This window comes from Scyliorhinus torazame, chromosome 9, assembly GCF_047496885.1.
Source record: "Scyliorhinus torazame isolate Kashiwa2021f chromosome 9, sScyTor2.1, whole genome shotgun sequence".
Lineage (NCBI taxonomy): Eukaryota > Metazoa > Chordata > Chondrichthyes > Carcharhiniformes > Scyliorhinidae > Scyliorhinus > Scyliorhinus torazame.
This window is the reverse complement of record NC_092715.1, coordinates 64,053,485-64,072,054: the sequence shown is the minus strand read 5'-3', so window position 1 is coordinate 64,072,054 and position 18,570 is coordinate 64,053,485. Positions and strand designations below refer to the sequence as shown.

The window sequence follows — 18,570 nt, the reverse complement described above, 5'->3', positions numbered from 1 at the left end:
ATGGCCTGCACCTATTTTCTATGTTTCTAAAACCTGCACGAAGGTGCAACTCCTGCAACAAATTTATAACATTGATATTTTTGCATTAATTACAATATAAACAATTTACACATTCTTTTCAAAACCAGCAGTTTCCTGACCAAAATGAATAGCTACACTATGTGACATCATCTAACATCTGGAAAACACCCAAATGGACAAATTCACAACATAAAATACGCAAATATCTACCGTTTTTCCCCAAACTTTAATGTCTCATTAATTTTGTGTATGAAAGTGCTTATTTAAATACCATATTAGTCCAAACCTTAATTCAAATGAAATAGAACTAAGGTGAGGTTTTACAGTCCTACAGCAGACTTCTATGAAGAATATGGGGTGGTGGATGCTGCTCCAGAGCATGCAGGAGGCCTAACCTTGACAACCTCATACAAATAGCCCATTGACACTTCCGCTCAGGATCATATATAAACAATGACCATTTTGGCAAGATACATGGACTGACTGACCCCATGGAACCATACCCCAATTGACACCTTCACAAGCCGAGAGATAATTGTGGGAAAAATAAGCAGATACAAAAGAACTTCATTTATCGAGGTCAGCAGAGACAAACCTGTTTATCATAAACAAAAGATAGTCTATTATTTGTCACAAAGCAACCAAGTTCTGTAGCTCTAATTATTACTACAGTTTATAGACTGTAACTAACACCTAGGTAACACAAAAATGACTGAAGTTTAATCAGTAAAAATTAGACACATAGCAATTTCATGAGTCTTACTGTCCACACTCTTCTGCGTCTGTGCCTGTATGCAAAGGTAGAGGGGTCGATCCCTAAAGAAAGAATAATTATTGACTTAAAGCGCTTTAACTTCAATGTTACTAATGCATTACATTGGCACCAAAAATAAAACAGACTTTAAGCTTTAAAACAAAATGCACAAACTGTACTTCTAGGCACCTGTATTAATCAATCAATTACCGACTAGTAACCAATGAGTTAGGCAATGAAAACTGTTTTGTAAATAAAAGATTGGATTTATATGGTGCTGTTTGCAACACCAGGCGGTCACAAATTGCTTTACAGCCAATTAAGTATTTTTCAAGTGTAGTTATTGTTGTAATGGAGCCAATTTGCACACAGCAAAGTTTCACAAACAGCATAACAACAGATAATCTGTTTGTGATGCTGATTAAAGGATATTAGAGAGAAAAATATCCTGCTGAACGAACAATACATAGAAACACAAGAGAAAATATAAGCAGGAGGAGGTCATTCGGCCCTTTGAGCCTGCTCAGTCTTTCATTCTGATCATGGTTGATCATCGAGTTCAATACCCGATCCCGCCTTCCCCCATATCCCTTGATCCCTTCAGCCCCAGAGCTATATCTAATTATTTCATGAAATTACACGTTTTGGCCTCAACTACTTTTTGTGGAAGTGAATTCCACAGATTCACCACTCTCTGGGTGGAAATTTCTCACCTCAGTCCTAAAAGGTTTGCCCCTATAAGGTTTATGCCTTATCCTCAAACTATGACCCTTAGTTCCCGACTTCCCCACCATCGAGAACATTCTTTCTGAATCTACCAGGTCTAGTCCTATTAAATCCCATCTCACTTTTCTAAACCCCAATGAATATAATCCTAACCAATTGTCTCTCCTCATATCCCAGGAATCAGCCTGGTAAACCTTCGCTGCACTCCCTCCATAGCAACAACATCCTTCCTCAGATAAGGACACCAAAACTGCACACAATACTCCAGATGTGGCCTCAATTGCAGTAAAACAAGGCCAACATACCATTTGCTTTCTTTACTGCACACTTACTTTCAGCAAATGATGCACAAGGTCACCAAGATCTCGCTGAGTATCCACCTCTCTTAATTTACATCAATAATAATTTGCCTTCCTATTTTTGCTACCGAAGTGGATCATCTCACATTTTTCCACGTTATACTGCATGTGCCGTGCATATGCCCACTCACGCAGCCTGTCCAAATCCCGCTGAAGCATCTTTGTATCCTCCTCACAGCCTACTCTCCCAATTAACTTTGTATCATCTGCAAATTTGGAGATAATTCATTTAGTTCCCTCGTCCAAATCATTTCCCCCCCCCCCATTAAGGGGCAAGTTAGCATGGCCAAACAACCTACGCTGCACATCTTTGGGTTATGGGGGAGAGATCCGCACAGACAGGGGAATATGTGCATACTCCACATGGGCAGTGATCTGGGGCCAGGATTGAACCCGGGTCCTTGGCGTCGCGAGGGAGCAGTATTATCACTGCACCACCCTGCCACCTTTCCTCGTCCAAATCATTAATATATAATGTTAACAGTTGGGGTCCTAGGCCCCAATGATTAAATTCCACCTAATATGCATCTAAATAAAACTAGTTTAGAAAAAGGACTCGATTTATATAGTTCTGTTCACAACCTCGAGACATCAAAAAGTGCTTTACAGCCAATGAAGAACTTTTGAATAGTCACCATTGTTTTGTAGGAAGCATGACAACCAATTTGCAAACAGCAAGATCCCATAAACAACAAGATAATGAATGCTTTAATGGTGTTGATTGAGGGATAAATATTGGCCAGAACATCAGGGAGAACTTCATTGCTTTCCTGAATTAAAGCAATAGTATCTGGGGTGGCAGATGGGTTTTCAGTTCAAGGTTTAATGAAAGACACCAACTATCAAATGAGATTTGGGCTCAAGTCCCTGGGTGGGGACTCAAACGAGTACAACTGTACTGCCACTGATCCACAGCTGATATTTTAAAAGCAACTCTGAGCATGGTCAGCTGTATTGAAGGCTTTTTATTGTATACACGGATGGCATCTCAGAAAAGAACATATTCAGTTGCAGCATTCTTCTTTTTAAGGCGTTCTAAACATAGCCTTCTAGTTTAAACAAGGCCTTTTGGTTTAATATGTCTATTATGTATTTTATTAAATGTATCACTGATAATCATAATGAAACACCCCTCTTTTACAGTGATTACTTCAATCAATAATCTGTATTGTCACAAGTAGGCTTACATTAACACTGCAATGAGGTTACTGTGAAAAGCCCCTGGTCGTCACATTCTGACACCTGTTCGGGTACACAGAGGGAAAATTCAGAATGTCAAATTCACCTAACAGCACGTCTTTCGGGACTTGTGGGAGGAAACCGGAGCACCTGCAGGAAACCCATGCAGACCCAGGGAGAACACGCAGACTCCACAGACAGTGACCCAAGCTGGGAATCGAACCTGGGACCCTGGAGCTGTGAAGCAACAGTGCTACACTGTGCTGCCGTGCCTATTTATGCACATTCTATATTGTTCACTTAAATTGCACAAAGGAATAAGAGTTCTCCTCAGTCAGTGGATAGTTAAGTATCTACCAGATATGATGCTCTACTCAAAAGAATAATGTAGTAGATACACAACAGATAACGCCAACTGGGATTAACATTTGCAAACGTATCATTTAGATTATTCAGAGTAAATTTAGAACTTCCACGGTCTCTCCTGTCTGTACACAGACGGTGATTACAACCCAAATGAATCAGAAATAGGGTGAATACTAGACTCATTCAAGAACCCAGAAGCAGCAGTGTGAAGATTGTAGTTTTTCAGAAGGAAGAGGTCAAGTGAGTTTGAATGGAGGAATTTTTCATCTGAATTTATGAAAATACCAAGTCTCTCATTAAGAAATTACAGAATTATTTGTCACTTAGTGGTTCAGAACCTAAATATTGTTAAGAGAGAGATTATGGTGCCAAATAATTTTGTCTTGCACTCAGGACAAACGCTAAACTTTGGCATGAGTTTTCAAAAAAAGGCGCACGTGCAATGAGTGGAGAAAATGAGCAGTCTTTAAAAATCTTCTTTATCCAAGATTTGAGATGATTTTTCCATCAAGAAAATATTAAGTTGCTCTGCCTACATTCCTCTAAAAAAAAAATCAGAGGTATTTCGGCTTCCATTTTGGGGCCTTCAAGGGAGTGGGGGGGAATGAATTTTATCCAAGGTAGTAAAATACAAAAGTTGATAATGGTAAAGGCTACTACAGCATGATTTGAATAATTGAAGTCTTCTAACTAAATCTTCTGAGGTAGATGGGGAATATAAAAATGATGGGCATTTTTCACATGCCCCAGATGTACATTAGTAAATACTCAAATTTAGACAAAATTGAAAGAAAAACAAGAGAACCGATTTAATTCCATTTTTTCAGCTTCGCAAAATAGGTGTGCACCATATACAAGATGCACAGTAATTTGCCAAGCTTCTTTCAAAGCACCTTCCAAACCCGCTACGTCTACCACCTCAAAGGATAAGAGCAGTAGGTGCATGAGAACACCACCACCTGCAAGTTTCCCTCCAAGCCACACACCACTTTGACTTGGAACTATATCGAAGCCCATCATCATCACTGGGAATCCCTTATCAGCTCTCTGAGAATACCTACATCACAAGGGCTGCAGTGGTTCAAGAAAGCAGCTCAGCATCACATCCTCTAAGGGGATGCATGACAAAAGCTAATCTTGCCAGCAACATTTGCATCCCATGAAAGAAAAAACAAAATCAGGAACTAGACGGAAAATTGATCAGCATCTGAGAGAGGACGGTAACATCTCAAATAGTGTTCTTTTACTTTCAGGTGCTGAATGGCCTATTAAAACATTTCCAGCTCGGATTATTTTAAACGGTGTAATAATGAAGGGCACCTTCCTGAAAAATGACTCCAGTCTCCAGCCATTTCAGAATCTTAACACAAGAGTAATTTTTTAAATAATGTGAATAATTTAGCAGGCCTTTTCACCTGTGGACGTTCCTGTAATATTTAACCACTAACCTTCACATTAAATGGGAGACAGAAATGGGAGACAAATTAAATAAAAGGAGTGCTTCCAACTTCCTGCAACAAAACAAATTTTATAACCCAACAAACAAGAGCATTCTTTTTGCTTTAGCATACACATGGATTAACTGATATGCATAACCACTTTTAATTAAAGCACGCTACTCAGCCTAACATGGAAAATATGTTTTGTCCTGCAGTACCAGGAATAAATTGTAAAATGCAAACAATCCTTACCCTTGTGCTGCCATTTGTTTCATATCTGCATTCATGTAACGCCCTCTGGTGGAAACAGCAGCACCGCTGATTTTGTTTATCTGAAAAAGAAAATGAAGTGCTTTGTATATATCAGACAGCAACAAACATTATCAGTACACGAGAACACAAGTACTTATTCAGAGTGGCATAAGGTGGAAAGTGATATTCCACAAGGATCAATGCTGGAACTTCTGCTGTTCACAATTTAGATTAACAATTTGGACCTTGGATGTCATCTGCAAATTTAGAAATTATGTTTTTGATTCCAATTGGGGAGGATAATGAACACCTAGTTGCAAATTTAGAAAATGTGTTTTTGATTCCAATTGGGGGAGGACTGCAACAAATTACAGAAATACATTAATAAACTTGCAATGAACAAATAATTAGCAAATTAAGTTTATATGTGAGGTAGTATGAAGTTAATACAATATATGCGAGGTGGTATATTGATGGGAATAGTGAAGTTACACATTACTTGGAAAGTGAGTGTCTCGGTGAGGTAGAGGAACAAAGGAAGCTTGGAATACACCAATCACTAACAATTGTGTTGCAGGCTAGCAAGGTGATTTCAAGAGGGATAGAATTGGAAAGCAGGGAAGTTATACTAAACATGTATTGAACCTTGGTTAGACTACACTTACAGTACTGTGTGCCGTTCTGGTCACCATATTATAAAAAGGATATCGAGGCAGTGGAACGGTGCAGAGACGATCCATAAGGAGGATACCAAAAATGCACAGTACATATCAGGAAAGGATTTAACAGGTTGGGGCTCCTCTTTCTTGAAAAGTGGCTGAGGGGTGATCTTATAAAAGGTATTTAAAATTATGAAAGGTTTGGATAGAATGAAAAGAGAATGTTTCCTCTAGTAAGGAAGTTACCAATACAAGATAGTTACCGAGAAACTTATTTACCCAAATGTGGAACTCACTACCACAGGGAGTGGTTGAAACAAATAGTGCAGATATATTTAAAGGAAAACTAGATAAACATGTGGGAGAAGGGAATAGAGGGTTTCAATTATAGATTTAGATGCGGAAAGATGGGAGGTGGCTTGAATGAAGCATAAACACCAGCATGGACTGGTTGGGCTGAATGGCCTCTCTCTCTCCTATATTGCTATTCAATACAACTGACCAATGAAATAACAACAGGTACCATATTGAGCATAGGTAAACTGAAGGTTACTGATAAAAGTATTTGAAATATTACCAAGGGAGTCAAGATCTTGGGGAGGAAGGTTCAGAGATTTACTTCAATTACGTGGAGAGGTGTTTTCAAAGTGACGAGGAAGAAGGGGTCCATGCACAAACAAATTAGCCTCACTCTACAGAAAAAAGATGGACTTTCATATATATATATTATATATATGGAAAGAACGGGACCAATTGGATAGCTCTTTCAAAGAGGCAGGGTAGGCAAAATGGATTGAAGTCCTCCTTCTTTGTTGCATGGTTCCAATAGTTCCTCAGGAACTGATAACATACAACTATTCAAAAATATACAACTATTCAAAAATATACACAAGGTTTACAATTAATTGAATCATCAAGCATGAGATTGCCTCAGCTCATCTGCTGCTGCAACTCTCACCCATGCCTTTTATTACCTCTAGATTTGATTTTTTTCAACACACTCCTGGCCAGCCTCCTACTTTCTATCCTCTGCAAGCTCTATTGCATGTTTCCTAACTTGCATCAAGTTCCAGGTTAAGTAATGCGTAGATGTGAAAATTCTCATGTCCCTCCCTGTCTCCTGCAGCCCTACAATCTTATTTTGTTATGGGGTCCTCGTGTGCGGTATTCCATTGCAAAAGCACATCCCTGCGCAGTCATCAGTATGTAAAATTACAGACATGCATATGCTCAGCATAATAGAGTCTTGGGGGCTTTCTGACGGGCCAGTAACCTGGGCAATTTTAGCTGCCTACCTACTCGGTATGTCTTTGGTATGCAGAGACTGGACTATATAGGAAGCCGATTGGAAAATTAGCTTCTAAAAAAGCAGTTAGTTACAAAAGACTCCTTATGTTCACATCCAGGCAGTGTTATTCTCAAACGGAAGTTGTCCCAAGCATATCAGATTTCAAACGCTTCACAAATGGCAGCTATGCCTTCAGATGCCAAGCCCCTAAGCTCTGGAATTCCTTCCTTAAATCTCTTCACCCCTCTTTTCTCCTCTAAGGTGTTCCTCAACAGCTACCATTTTGACCAAGCTTCCAGTCAATTATCCTAATATCTCTTACCTAGCTTGGTGTTTTGTTTCACAATGCTGCTATGAAGCGCCTTGGAACATTTTACTACATTAAAGGTGTTATATAAATACAACTTCTTGTTGTATTTACACAATCTATAAACACTTGTATTTACAACTTGTATTTACATAATCTATAAACACTTGCATTAGGTTTATTTGTAGTTACTTTCAAATTCTTTATTAACCTCCACTCTTTCACAAACTGGATATAAAATATCCAAATGGTTAATTTGTTAAGATGCTTGTTAATTACTTACTTCATCTTGAGTGTGTCCTCTTGTAAGCAGATTTCTACAGACAATAGGAACATCGTTAATTTCAATTTCAGCAACCACCATATCATCTTTGTTCTTTAGGTGGGACATCGATTTTGAAGACTTTGACTGGAAGGAAAGTTATCAAGTAATGGAACGGATTATGTAAAAGCGTTTTTTGATAAACATTACCCTCTTTAATAAACTAAAGGAATTAATGTATTCATGCTTAAGTCAAATTACAGACTTCCAGCTAGTGCAGCAAATGACACATCAGGAAACGTTTGTCCTAATTCACCAGAAAATATAGATATGCAGTAAAAAAACAGGCAAAGTGTCCAAGTCTTGAGGTAGAGTCACTGAATGTCCTTTATTCATTTCTGCCATATTTTGTTTTTGGAAATCAATGTTCAATATTCATGACTTAAGTCAAGCTGACTGTATTTAAAAATCAAATAGTTGTTCTTGCTTTCCATGACCACAGTTTCAACAGCTTTCTTACCCTTCTCGGGACATAATTGACCAGGATGATACCCTTACCCAACAGTGAGATTGTATGAAGGGATACAGAGCCACGCTGGATAAATGCAATTGAGGTACAGATTGGCTATGTTCCCATATTCAATTTCATGACAGTCCCAAGGTTAACCTGAGAGTCAGGTTAAATGACAACACAAAAATCTGATTTATTCAGCTGGAAATATTTTAAAAATTGTACTTTCCAAATTAATCATCAATTCCAGTTCTTCAATCCACAATTAGAGATTATGGTGAAATGTTGCATTAATGTGCGAAAGGGCCTGTTAGTCTGCATTTCAGTAGAAATGCAAAAAAAAACCCATCTGGGGTTATTTCAAGAGATCAGAGTAGATTAAGAAAGGTTATCTGCTGCCAAGATTCTTTTGAAAATTCTCAAACAAGTTCTCAGATTGCTCAAAAGGAGAGTTTCTAAGTTTTATTTGGGACAAGACTAGGAGAATTCCCTTTTCTACAGTGTCATACAATTATACATTCAAGTGAGAACAAATGTTTAATGTCTCGTCTGAAAGACGACAACTTGGATAACGCTTAGTGTCAGCCGAGATAAAATGCATTTAGACTTGAACCCATAATCTTCTGACTCATCCAAGGTTTTTCATCCTTTGCCATCCGAGAGGTAGAGAATGGGCAAAAGGACACTAATTATCACTTACAGACCTTAATTTCTGTACAGAGTTTTGCCATACACACAAATTCCCTTCACCCACTTGTCAAGAAAACTTAACTAACGATTTATTGATACACTGAAACAAAGATATAACCATTGACTGAATTTAAACAGAAAAATCTGTGCAACCATGTAAATATGGAACAGAAATTAAGTGTATATTTTGCCAATTAATTATGTAGAGTACTTAAAACATCTGCAGTATTGTGAAACTGTATTATACTATCCAGTGTTAAATCGACTAAAGTGCAGTACCTGTATTCGTGCTCAATAAAATGTAAAAATAATGCATCACTTACTCTGTTACTTGTAGTCTGTGGTAACTTCAGTTTCCCTTTTGCCATCAACATGGCATTAATCCTAGCTGCGGCAGCAGCGGCCGCATCTAATGCCTCTGATGAAGACTGAGGAGATTGCCCGACTGATGGAGGACCAGGAATACCTCCACCATGAGCTGCAACTTGCGGCATTGTGATAGGAAAACTATTCATTTGAGACTCTATTGACACTGCCATCGATACAGGAATTGATTCTGGACAATCCCATTTACTACGGCGCCTAGAGTAACAAAAACACGATGCTTGTTAAAATTGTTTGCGAAAAACATTATCTTAATTTAATGCTAAAAGAGATGATCCCGTCCATAAGTTGTAGCTCCAACACATTTCATATTTTTCCCTCCCTTGGCAAAGTATTCCAACCAAATTCACGGAGTGATCTGCATCAACTACACATGTTTTCATTTGACAATCACTGAATAAGGAAGATTACCTGCCTGCACGGATTTAACTAATTTCAGCCAAGGTGATGGGTGCTGCAAATTACCTCAACATCTCAGGATAGGGAAAAGGCAAAACATACAATTCCTGCAAAATACTTCCCTCCATAATTGCTGCTCAAATGCACACATGGAGGGCAGCAAGAACAAGATCAGTCTCTGATGTACTATCCTGTGCAATCAAATAGTCTGCCAATATCCACCAATGATCACAAGAATAAAGATAATGTGGACAAGGAGTACTGGGCTCCATCAGCTCCTATTGTGCTGAGTTGTAACACACAAGGAGTCACTGCCTTCAACACAAGAGATGCAAAGGTTTTTGGCAAGATTAAGAGAATAAAAACACTAATACCAAATAAAGAAAATCAAATATGTAACACATCATAAACATATTTCTAAGCACTATGTATAAAAACTGTTGACTGAACATGCTAGTTTACACTGGCATTGGTTGGAAAAATCAAGGAACTGATCATCGACTTCAAGAAGCGTAGCATGACACTCACTCCATTTGCATCAATGTCTCCGAAGTGGAGATGGTCAAGAGCTTTAAGTTCCTGGGGGTCACCATCACCAACAGTCTGTCCTGGTCCACTCAATTTGATGCAACAATCAAGAAAGCCCTAGAATGTCTCTACTTCCTACGGAAGCTAAAGAAATTCGGCATGTCTGCATCGACTCTCACAAACTTCTACAGATGTGCCATAGAGAGCATCCTACACGGCTGCATCACAGCTTGGTATGGCAACTGCCCAGTCCAAGATCGCAAGAAACTGCAGTGTGGTAAACTCAACCCAACACATCACACTAGCTTGCCACCCGCACACTGAATCTGTATACACCTCCCACTGCCTCAGGAAGGCAGACACCATTATCAGAGACCCCCTCCCACCCAGGCATTGCCTTCGTCCAGACCCTTCCATTAGGCAGAAGGTACAGAAGTCTGAAGACCCGCACATCCAGACATAGGAACAGCTTCTTTCCCACAGCCACAAGACTCCTCAACGACTTGCCCTTGGACTGATCTATTCCCTGTAAGAACACTATTCACGATGCCCTATGCTGCTCTTGCTCATGTATTTGCTTTGTTTGGCCCCTTGTTCCTCACTGTAACCAATCACTGTTTGTCGATGTACCATTTGTTAATGTACTACAATGTACGTACTGTGTACGTTCCCTCGGCCACAAAAAAATATGTTTCACTGCACTTCGGTACATGTGACAATAAATCAAATCTTTACCAATGACAAGTTTGTCAATTGCAAAAACCAATCTACACTCACAATTATATCTTAACAATCATCTTTTCTTCTTAGGCAGTCCCTTGGAGTCGAGGATAACTTGCTCCCACACCAAAAATGAGTTCTCAGGTGACTAAGCAGTCCAATGCATGACCTAGTCTCTTTCATAGGATGGGTAGACAGTGGTTGGAGGAGGTGGGCGGGGTGCCCAGGTTGCCACATGTTCCTTTTGCTGTCGACGCTTGGCTTCAGCTTGCTCGCAGCAAACAGACAATCTAGTGCTAAGTTTTGGACAGTACTGTCCTAAATGAAATGAAATGAAATAAAAATCGCTTATTGTCACAAGTAGGCTTCAAATGAAGTTACTGTGAAAAGTGGTCAGCACTGTTGCTTCACAGCACCAGGGTCCCGGGGTTGATTCCTGGCTTGGGTCACTGTGTGAGGAGTCTGCACGGGTTTCCTCCGGGTGCTCAGTTCCTCCCACAAGTCCCAAAAGACCTACTGTTGGTTAATTTGGACATTCTGAATTCTCCCTCAGTGTAGGGTCACACAGGACCCTAATAATTCGGCCTTCTTATTCTAATCTCTCAATTTTCTTCACTACTCCTAGGGTGTTTAAACCCTCCAGTACCTCATACAAGTTTCCATTGTTTGTAAGGTGTTAAATCAGTTCAACTACTGGGGAGCAGGAATAGGGGAAGAGGGAGGGCTTACAGCTGAACTCAATCCTAGCTTCAGATATCTGCACGTACACTTCCATTATACAGGTTTGGGGGCCAAATTACTTGTAGCTAGTAACCGGAGATGCTAACATACCTATTCATTTAAAATACAGCTTACGGACAAACTGAAACAGTAAAGCCAACAGATATGCTGAGCGTGCTATAGCATACATGTATGCACATATAAATTTTAAATTAGTCCATTATAATGCTCAAAATTAAGAAAAGCATTTTGGAAATTAAGTATAGAGTCATTACAGCTAATCTTGCTGGTCATAGTTGCAGGACAACATTCAAGGCACCATTCCTAACAGTCAAGGCACCATTCCTAACAGTCAAGGCACCATTCCTAACATCAGGATCAGTTTCTATCAGGCTGGTGGGTATAAACTATTTTTATCAAAGTCTTAAGATAGCTTTTAGGCCAGCTAAACAGTTTATTCTATTTCCTCAAACTATTAACAAGTAATTTATAATTGCAAAAACTGTTTAAATAGGCCATTTTTCTGAGAATTCCTAATTTTGGACACGAGTTTCAAAAGAAACATGTGATGCAAAGCTCCACCACAATGAGCTCTGAAAGAGCAAAACTTGAATGACGTTTAGACTAATCACAACCCTAACATTATTACAGCCTATAAAGTGCAACCATTTAAATATTTAAGACCAGAAGGATATCATCATTCATAGAAAGCATCCTATCACCATAGAAAGCATCCCATCTGGCTGCATCACAGCTTGGCATGGCAAGTGCTCGGCCCAAGACCAAAAGAAACTAGAGAGTAGTGAACACAGCCCAGGCCATCACACGAACCCGCCTCCCATCCATTGACTCGGTCTACACCTCCCGCTGCCTTGCAAAAGCAAGCAACATAATCAAAGACCCCTCCCACTCAGGGTATTCACTCTTTCAACTTCTTCCATTGGGCAGAGAAACAAAAGTCTGTGAACTCGCACTAACAGATTCAAAAACACCTTCTTCCCCACTGTTACCAGATTCCTGAATGATCCTTTTATGGACTGATCTGATCTCTTCAAACATCTTCTCTGAGTAGTACTACACTCCTGTATACTTCACCCGATGCCTGTCTCTATGTATTTACATTGTGTATTTATGTATGCACTATGTTTTTTCATGTATGGAATGATCTGTCTGATCAATACTTTTCACTGTACCTCGATACACGTGACAATAAAACAAATCCAATGACCTGTTCCAATTAGATCACACTTGTGCATCTTTCAGTAAAGAAAGCATGTATTCAACACATTGCTAATGCCTCCTACTCTATTACTTTGCAAAATAACTTTCAAAAATCTCAAACCATTTCACCGCACACAATCAAAAAATCAGTGTCGGGGATAGTCAATGAGGATTGACGAGCAGTGCAATAAGATGGAGTTGAGGAATAATAATAATCTTCATTGCCACAAGTAGGCTTACATTAACACTGCAATGAAGTCACTGTGAAAGGCCCCAGTCGCCACATTCCGGCACCTGTTCGGATACAGAGGGAGAATTCAGAATGTCCCAATGACCTAACAACACGTCTTTCGGGACTTGTGGGAGGAAACCGGAGCACCCGGAGGAAACCCACGCAGACACAGGGAGGGCATACAAACTCCACGCAGTGACCCAAGGCCGGAATTGAAACTGGCAATAGGAGGCAACAGTGCCGCCATCAAATCCATGGAACCCTACAGTGGGGAACAGTCATTGACCCATCGAATCTGCATCAAATCTGAAAGAGCACCATATCTGGGCACTCTGCCATATCCTATCCCTCTAACCCTACCTAACCTGCACATTTTTGGGAGGAAACCAGGAGGAAATCCCCCACACACTGGGAGGGCGTGCGAACTTGAAATCACCAAACAAATGAAACATTTTGCCACGAGTGTTTCAAAAACAAAAGTTTACGGGTTGGATAGAGTAGGAGCACCATCAAATTCCAGTACAACTTTGCATTATTGACCATGCAAGCTTTGCCAAAGGGGATTCATTTTCTTAGCATGGGCAACTTATCCCGCTGTCAGTCAAGCAGAGAATTCAAAAAAAAAATTCGAGCGGCCATTGATCGATCGCAAGAAACCCAATAATGTTGAATTGCCACCTTAAACACAGTATCATCTTTATTTCAACATCCTTCGGGAGATAATTGTGCTGAAGGACTTCTCATTTCCAAAGGACAGGTGTGACCATAATGACCAGGAAATACCAATGTAACTTGGAAAGATCCCACAAGTTTGACCAAAATAGCCAACCCACTGCGAGCGATTCACCATTTTGACCAGGAAGGGCAGGCAGGACGCTGCTCATATTTTAGAGTCTAAAATATCAGACATCTGAATACGAGGAGACGCTGAATGAAACCTGACACGAGTTTTATTATCGTTAAGTTTTTAAAATACATCTCATCTCCCCCCCCCCCCCCCCCCGGGGGGGTGAGGCCATGAAGTGCGAAGTTAGGGAAGAAGCTCAGCCCCGCCGCTTCCCGGTTGCGGACGTCCACAACCAGCCCCGGGGCCTCTTCAAACATGTAGGGAGGAGAGTGAATCGGTGTAAAGGCGCCGCTCGGACCGCTCTCCGCACACGGGCGATGAACGGACTAACCGTCTCTCGCCGCCCCACACGTTACACATTGTCCCGGCTCCGAGCGGTTCGCCCCGGCCCAGTCCGGCTTGGGCCGCGAAAGCGCCATCGACGCACCAGCTTCTTTTTCAAAAACAAACGCACTAACTCGCGTCAGCGGCCGCATGGCGGCGACAGCGGCCTGCCCCCTCTCGGCTTCACCGGCCTCGGGCCTCTCCCCGCCCGCCTCCTCTCTCGGCTTCACCGGCCGCCATTAATCTGACGGCTCGCTATCATATCTCTCTCTCTCTTTCTCTTTCCTTCCTTCCATTCCCCGGCCGCCACCGCCTCTTTCTCAATAGGCGACGGGGATCAACTCGGCCTCCCGCGCACCGCCGCGCTCTCTCACCCCGTCGATTGTGGCGATCCGGCCGACATGGTGAAACCCAGCCGAGCGGAGACTACGCAAAACGTCCCGCTCGTGATGGGGGCAACACGTCACACGTGTCGCGGATCAGCCCGGAGTCCTCCCCGCCGCTGGGTGGAGCTGAGCTGCCCGGAGTCCTCCCCGCCGCTGGGTGGAGCTGAGCTGCCGGGAGTCCTCCCCGCCGCTGGGTGGAGCTGAGCTGCCGGGAGTCCTCCCCGCCGCTGGGTGGAGCTGAGCTGCCCGGAGTCCTCCCCGCCGCTGGGTGGAGCGGAGCTGCCGGGAGTCCTCCCCGCCGCTGGGTGGAGCTGAGCTGCCCGGAGTCCTGCCCGCCGCTGGGTGGAGCTGAGCCGCCGGGAGTCCTCCCCGCCGCTGGGTGGGGTTGAGCCGCCCGGAGTCCTCCCCGCCGCTGGGTGGAGCTGAGCCGCCGGGAGTCCTCCCCGCCGCTGGGTGGAGCTGAGCCGCCGGGAGTCCTCCGGTCACTGAGTTGTGCCGAAGCTATTTGGAGTCCTCCCCGCCTCTGAATGGCGCTGCAGTTGCCCGAAGGCCTCCCTTGAACTGGGTGATGCCTGAGCTAGGCACTGGTAACTCTAGAGGTGGTGGTTCTCCACACCACTGAATGTCTCTATCGCCAGTGATGAGCAACCAGGCCTCAACAAGGTACGAGCAGAGTTCGGGTTGGAAAAAGGCTTGAGTTTTCTACCATCCGCCACGATTATAGGACGTCTCGTATCGCTTCAAAATGAAGTACTTTTTTTTTTACTGCGACACCCAGTTTGTGCACACAGCAAACTCCCACAAGATAGATCAATGTGTCAGATTGAGGGATGATTATTGGCCAAGGCACCAGGAATAACTTCCCAACTCTCTGAAATCGTGCCCTGCAGTCTTTTACACCCACCTCTGTAGGCAAATGGAGCCATGTTTTGACGTTCATCCAAAAACCACTTCCGTGCTACCTGAGTACTGCATCTGCATTATTAGACTTGGTATTTGTGCTCAAGTCTGTGAATTTGGACTAGTTTGTATCCTAAACCTTCTGACTTGGGCAAAAAAAAAAAAAAAAATTTACAAGATGGTTAGGCCAGCATTTATTGTCCATCTGGGATAAGATGGGGGGGGGGGGGCGGTGGGGGTGGAATATATATAAAGAAAGACAAGAAATAAAGAAATGGTGAAAGACAGTTAAAATGAAATGGGATCAACACAAAGGGGTCTGGGTGGGGTAGAGCTAATCATCGGAAGTTGTTGAGACTGGAAGGCTGTAGCGTGCCTAACCGAAAGATGAAATGTTCCTCCAGTTTGCGTTCAGCTTCACTGAAACATTGCAGCAGGCCAACGACAGACATGTGGGCATGGGATCAGGGTCTTGTGTTAAAATGGCAAGCAACGGGAAGGTGCTGAATGCGCACAGACCGAAGGTGCTCAGCAAAGCGATCACCCAGTCTGCATTGGTCTCTCCGATATAGAGGAGACCACATTGGGAGCAACAAATGCAATAGACCAAATTGAAAGAGGTGCAAGTGAAACGCTGCTGAACCTGGAATGAATGTTTTGGGCCTGGAATGTTAAGCATGGATGAGGTAAAGGGCCAGGTGTTACACCTTGTGCAATTGCATGGGAAGGCGCCATGGATGAGGGGAGAGGTATTGGATTGGATTGGACTGGATTTGTTTATTGTCACGTGTACCGAGGTACAGTGAAAAGTATTTTTCTGTGAGCAGCTCAACAGATCATTAAGTACATGAGAAGAAAAGGGAATAAAAAATACATAATAGGGCAACACAACATATACAATGTAACTACATAAGCACTGGCATCGGATGAAGCATACAGGGTGTAGTGTTAATGAAGTCAGTCCATAAGAGGGTCATTTAGGAGTCTGGTGACAGTGGGGAAGAAGCTGTTTTTGAGTCTGTTCGTGCGTGTTCTCAGACTTCTATATCTCCTGCCTGATGGAAGAAGTTGGAAGAGTGAGTAAGCCGGGTGGGAGGGATCTTTGATATACTGCCCGCTTTCCCCAGGCAGCGGGAGCGTAGATGGAGTCAATGGATGGGAGGCAGGTTTGTGTGATGGACTGGGCGGTGTTCATGACTCTCTGGAGTTTCTTGCGGTCCTGGGCCGAGCAGTTGCCATACCAGGCTGTGATGCAGCCCGATAGGATACTTTCTATGGTGTATCTGTAAAAGTTGGTAAGAGTCAATGTGGACATGCCGAATTTCCTTAGTTTCCTGAGGAAGTATAGGCGCTGTTGTGCTTTCTTGGTGGTAGCGTCGATGTGGGTGGACCAGGACAGATTTTTGGAGATGTGCACCCTTAGGAATTTGAAACTGCTAACCATCTCCACCTCGGCCCCGTTGATGCTGACAGGGGTGTGTACAGTACTTTGCTTCCTGAAGTCAATTACCAGCTCTTTAGTTTTGCTGGCATTGAGGGAGAGATTGTTGTCGCTACACCACTCCTCTAGGTTCTCTATCTCCCTCCTGTATTCGGACTCATCGTTATTCGCGATCCGGCCCACTATGGTCGTATCGTCAGCAAATTTGTAGATGGAGTTGGAACCAAATTTTGCCACGCAGTCGTGTGTGTACAGGGAGTAGAGTAGGGGGCTAAGTACACAGCCTTGCGGGGCGCTGGTGTTGAGGACTATTGTGGAGGAGGTGTTGTTGTTCATTCTTACTGATTGTGGTCTGTTGGTCAGAAAATCGAGGATCCAGTTGCAGAGTGGGGAGCCAACTCCTAGGTTTTGGAGCTTTGATATGAGCTTGGCTGGGATTATGGTGTTGAAGGCGGAGCTGTAGTCAATGAATAGGAGTCTAATGTAGGAGTCCTTGTTATCGAGATGCTCTAGAGATGAGTGTAGGGCCAGGGAAATGGGGTCTGATGTGAACCGGTTGCAGCGGTATGTGAATTGCAGTGGATCAAGGCGTTCTGGGAGTATGGAGGTAATGCGCTTCATGATCAACCTCTCGAAGCACTTCATTACGACTGAAGTCAGGGCCACTGGTCGGTAGTCATTGAGGCACGTTGCCTGGTTCTTCTTTGGTACCGGTATGATGGTAGTCTTCTTGAAGCAGGTGGGGACCTCGGAATGGAGTAGGGACAGGTTCAAGATGTCCGTGAATACCTCTGCCAGCTGGTCCACGCAGGCTCTGAGTGTACGACCAGGGATCCCGTCTGGGCCCGTCGCCTTCCGAGGGTTCACTTTCAGGAAGGCCAATCTGACTTCGGAAGCTGTGATGGTGGGTATGGGTGAATTATGGGCTGCTGGGGCACTCGCCAGCGGATTGTTGGTTGCCTGCTCGAACTGAGCATAGAATGCATTGAGTTCATCGGGGAGGGGTGCACTGCTGCCAGAGATACTCTTCGGCTTCGCTTTGTAGCCCGTTATGTTGTTTAGTCCTTGCCACAACCGCCGAGAGTCTGTCTGTGACTCTAGCTTGGTTTGATATTCTCTCTTGGCATTCTGGATGGCTTTGCGGAGGTCGTACCTGGATTTCTTGTATAGGTCAGGGTCGTCTGCCTTGAACGCCTTAGATCTGTCCTTCAGTAGGGTCAATCTCGCGATTGAGCCATGGTTTCCGGTTGGGGAACGCACGTACTGCTTTCTTTGGCACGCAGTCGTCCACACATTTGCTGATGAAGTCTGTGACGGTGGTGGCATACTCATTTAACTTGGTCGCTGAGTTCTTAAATATGGACCAGTCCACTGTCTCTAAGCAGTCACATAAGAGCTCTTCTGTCTCCTCGGACCAGTACTGCACAACCTTCTTAGCTGGATTCTCCCGCTTGAGTTTCTGCTTGTATGCCGGGAGAAGGAGCACCGTCTTATGGTCTGATTTCCCAAAGTGCGGTCGGGGGATGGAACGGTAGGCGCCCTTGATTTTTGAGTAGCAGTGGTCAAGAGTGTTGTCGCCCCTGGTGGGGCAGGAGATGTGCTTGTGGAATTTTGGCAGTACACTCTTGAGGTTGGCCTTGTTGAAGTCTCCGGCC

General features: G+C 43.2%; 1 protein-coding gene across 4 annotated transcripts in view; it reads right to left on the bottom strand.

Moving 5' to 3' along the window:
* LOC140429253 (KH homology domain-containing protein 4-like) overlaps positions 1-14,694 on the bottom strand; it is a 55,643-nt gene extending 40,949 nt beyond the window's left edge. The window contains exons 1-6 of one of the 4 annotated variants that reach the window (XM_072516022.1): positions 14,196-14,239; positions 13,026-13,079; positions 9,137-9,395; positions 7,634-7,759; positions 5,097-5,176; positions 785-837 (exon numbers count right to left, since the gene is read on the bottom strand). In XM_072516022.1, the coding sequence (XP_072372123.1) occupies positions 785-837; positions 5,097-5,176; positions 7,634-7,759; positions 9,137-9,395; positions 13,026-13,079; positions 14,196-14,224 (601 nt within the window). In that variant the 5' untranslated portion in view covers positions 14,225-14,239. Of the gene's footprint in view, positions 1-784; positions 838-5,096; positions 5,177-7,633; positions 7,760-9,136; positions 9,396-13,025; positions 13,080-14,195; positions 14,240-14,322; positions 14,339-14,562 lie in introns of those variants that run through there. The other 3 variants (XM_072516023.1, XM_072516025.1, XM_072516024.1) reach the window with 3 other exon arrangements.
* Positions 14,695-18,570: the final 3,876 nt, after the last annotated feature.